General features: G+C 62.4%; 1 protein-coding gene across 1 annotated transcript in view; it reads left to right on the forward strand.

Annotated features, from left to right (window-relative positions):
* Window positions 1-6: 6 nt before the first annotated feature.
* Window positions 7-2,500, forward strand: part of LOC103105774 (synaptotagmin-7) — a 26,709-nt gene continuing 24,215 nt past the window's right edge. Inside the window, exon 1 of the mRNA XM_056801616.1 lies at window positions 7-765. Coding sequence (XP_056657594.1) covers window positions 653-765 — 113 coding nt within the window. The 5' untranslated portion in view covers window positions 7-652. The remainder of the gene's footprint in view (window positions 766-2,500) is intronic.

Below are 2,500 nucleotides of genomic sequence, written 5' to 3' on the forward strand. Positions count from 1 at the left end.
AATGACAGCCCAATTCCTAATGACCCAAACTGCCCCAAAGTGGAATGGGCTGCCTCTGGAGGTGGGAAATCCCTGCCCCCTCACTGGAGTCCTTCAAACAAGCTGGATGAGAGCATGTTAGGTACGTCACAGAGGGTGATTCCTCGACACCCTCTCAGGCCTCTTTCACCTTGAGATTTGGGGTGCTGGAGGGTGGGCTCCCATGACCTGGGCCAGACAGTTCAGGTTCTGTAAAGCTCCCAACTGGAGGGCCATTTCCTGAATGGACACTGTGCCGGGGGCCTGGAGCCTAGTCCCCAAGGCTCCCATCAGGTGCTCCAAGACCTTCTGAGTCCTCTTCCTCCCTCCTCCCTCCCTCCTTTCTCTCCCAGATTGCAACTTGACCCCTTTTCCCATGATGAGCTTTGGGTCTGGGCCATGGACACCTCCTCTCCTGTCCCCCCGCCCCACTCTCTCCTCCTGCGGCCATTGACAATGCTGGGTGTGTTTTTCTTCCTCCAAAGTTGGTTTCTTATGCTTTTTTCCTCTCTCTTTTTCTCTCCCTTCTCTCCTTCCTTCCCTTCTTGCTCGCTCGCTGCCTCTGGGGCCTCCTCGTCTCGCTGCCTGGCTGGCTGGCTGGCGGGCTGCCCCCCTCCTGGGCAGGGAAGGCCGGATGGTGGTGCTATCCTTGGTCTTAGGGCTCTCGGAACAGGATGACTTTGCCAATATCCCTGACCTGCAAAACCCAGGAACTCAGCAGAACCAGAGCGCTCAGGGGGACAAGAGGTATGAGCAAAGGCGAGGCCCCTCCGGCCACAGCAGGAGGAGGAGGCGCAGAGAGGGTCCCCCAACTCCAGCCCAGCCGGGGGCTGGAGGAAGAGGAGGAGGAGGCCCCACCTGCTGGGGCCTCTCACCGGCAGCTTGGGGAGGGGGATGGAGGACGTCTCTCCCTCCCCCCGCCCCAGGCTGAGGCCTTTTACCCTCTTCACCAGCTCGGTGATGTTCTCTCGGGTCCCTCGGACCATCCTGGGACCAATCTGGATCACACCTGCTCCCCCAGGCTCTCCCCCTGCCTCCCTCCCACGTGCCTGTGAAGGGAGCGACCCCCAGCTCTGCCCCTTCCATCTCCCTGTTCAGCTCCCTCCTGCTGCCTACATTTCATCTCTGCCTGCCACTCCTTGGAAATCCCTGTTTCTCGGGGGGTTGGTGGGTAGGGAGATGGTAGGGAATGGCCCACGAGCCTCTTCTCCCTCATCCCCCACCCCAACCTCCTTGTGGCCTCTGAGGTCCCCTGAGCTCAGGGGGCTTCACCCTAACCCTACTGCAGGGGAGTGCCAAGGGGAACCAGAAGTCTAGGAGGCGGGCTGCGGTCAGAAGGGCTCCGAGCAGGGCCGGGGGGAGGCCTGGCCACCAGAGCCCCCCCCCCCCGGAAGAGCTGCCAGCGGCTGGTGGGCAGAGATGTCTGAAGGCCACGCGTCAGGCCCCGGGCCCCTAGGCGTAGGCTGCTCCCAGGCCCCGGTCAGGATCAGGACGAGATGGGGCTTATGGGAAGAGGTCAGGGCCGTGCCGAGAGTCTAGTCAGTGTAGCCACTGCCACAGGCTAAGGAGGGACCCCAGAGGCCCTCGCCTTCCATCTGAGAGTCGGGACTGCATTGGCTCTGAGGCAGAAGAGCAGTCGGGGCTAGGCAGCGGGGGAAGTGACCTGCCCAGGGTCACCCCAAAGTGGAGGCTCTTCCAGTGGGTCTCTGAGTTTGCCTGGATCCCCCAGAGATCCCGTGAGCCCTTGGGACCCCCCAGGACCTTCAGGGCACAGGGTCTGGGAGAGAGGAGGGACGAGGCGCAGAAGTCAGAGATCCCGAGTCATCCGGAGGGAAACCGAGGCGCCAGCGTGCTGGCCTGAGGTCCGGAACGCCTAAAGCGTCCCCCTGCCAACCTTTGACTGCTCTTGTGCCTTGGAACCAGCACCCGCAGTATCGATTGGCACGTGGAAGGGAAGTTTAAAAAGACAAGAAGCTCTCCAGGCTCAAGTCAGGCTCCTGCTACTTCTTCCCTAAACCACCCCGTGCCACTCAGCTCAGTGGGGAGTGCCCGCTGGCTGTGCTTCCAAGAGAGGCCCAGGAAGAGGTCCTTGAGGGAGCCCTGGGGGAGGGGGGAGCCCAGGTCCCTCAAGCCGGGGGCTTCCGTCCTGGGAACTGCTCATGTGTCCCTCTGCTTCCTCCTCTGTAAGATGAGGGAGTCGGGCAGGCGGATCCTCGTGTCCCCTCCAGCTCTCCGGCCACTTCTCATCAGACTAGTGAGGCCTGCGGGGCCTGGGCCTGGCCTGGGAGCTTGTCACGTCCTATAAGCCAAGCAGGGCCAGAGAAGGGCTGTGCTTCCAAGAGAGACCCAGGAAGAGGTCCTTGAGGGAGCCCTGGGGGAGGGGGGAGCCCAGATCCCTCAAGCCGGGGGCTTCCGACCCCCTGCTTTCTCCTGGAAACGAGCTGTCTCACTGGCTGCCCAGGCAGACCTGGTGGCTGCATCC

Source organism: Monodelphis domestica, chromosome 6, assembly GCF_027887165.1.
Source record: "Monodelphis domestica isolate mMonDom1 chromosome 6, mMonDom1.pri, whole genome shotgun sequence".
NCBI lineage: Eukaryota > Metazoa > Chordata > Mammalia > Didelphimorphia > Didelphidae > Monodelphis > Monodelphis domestica.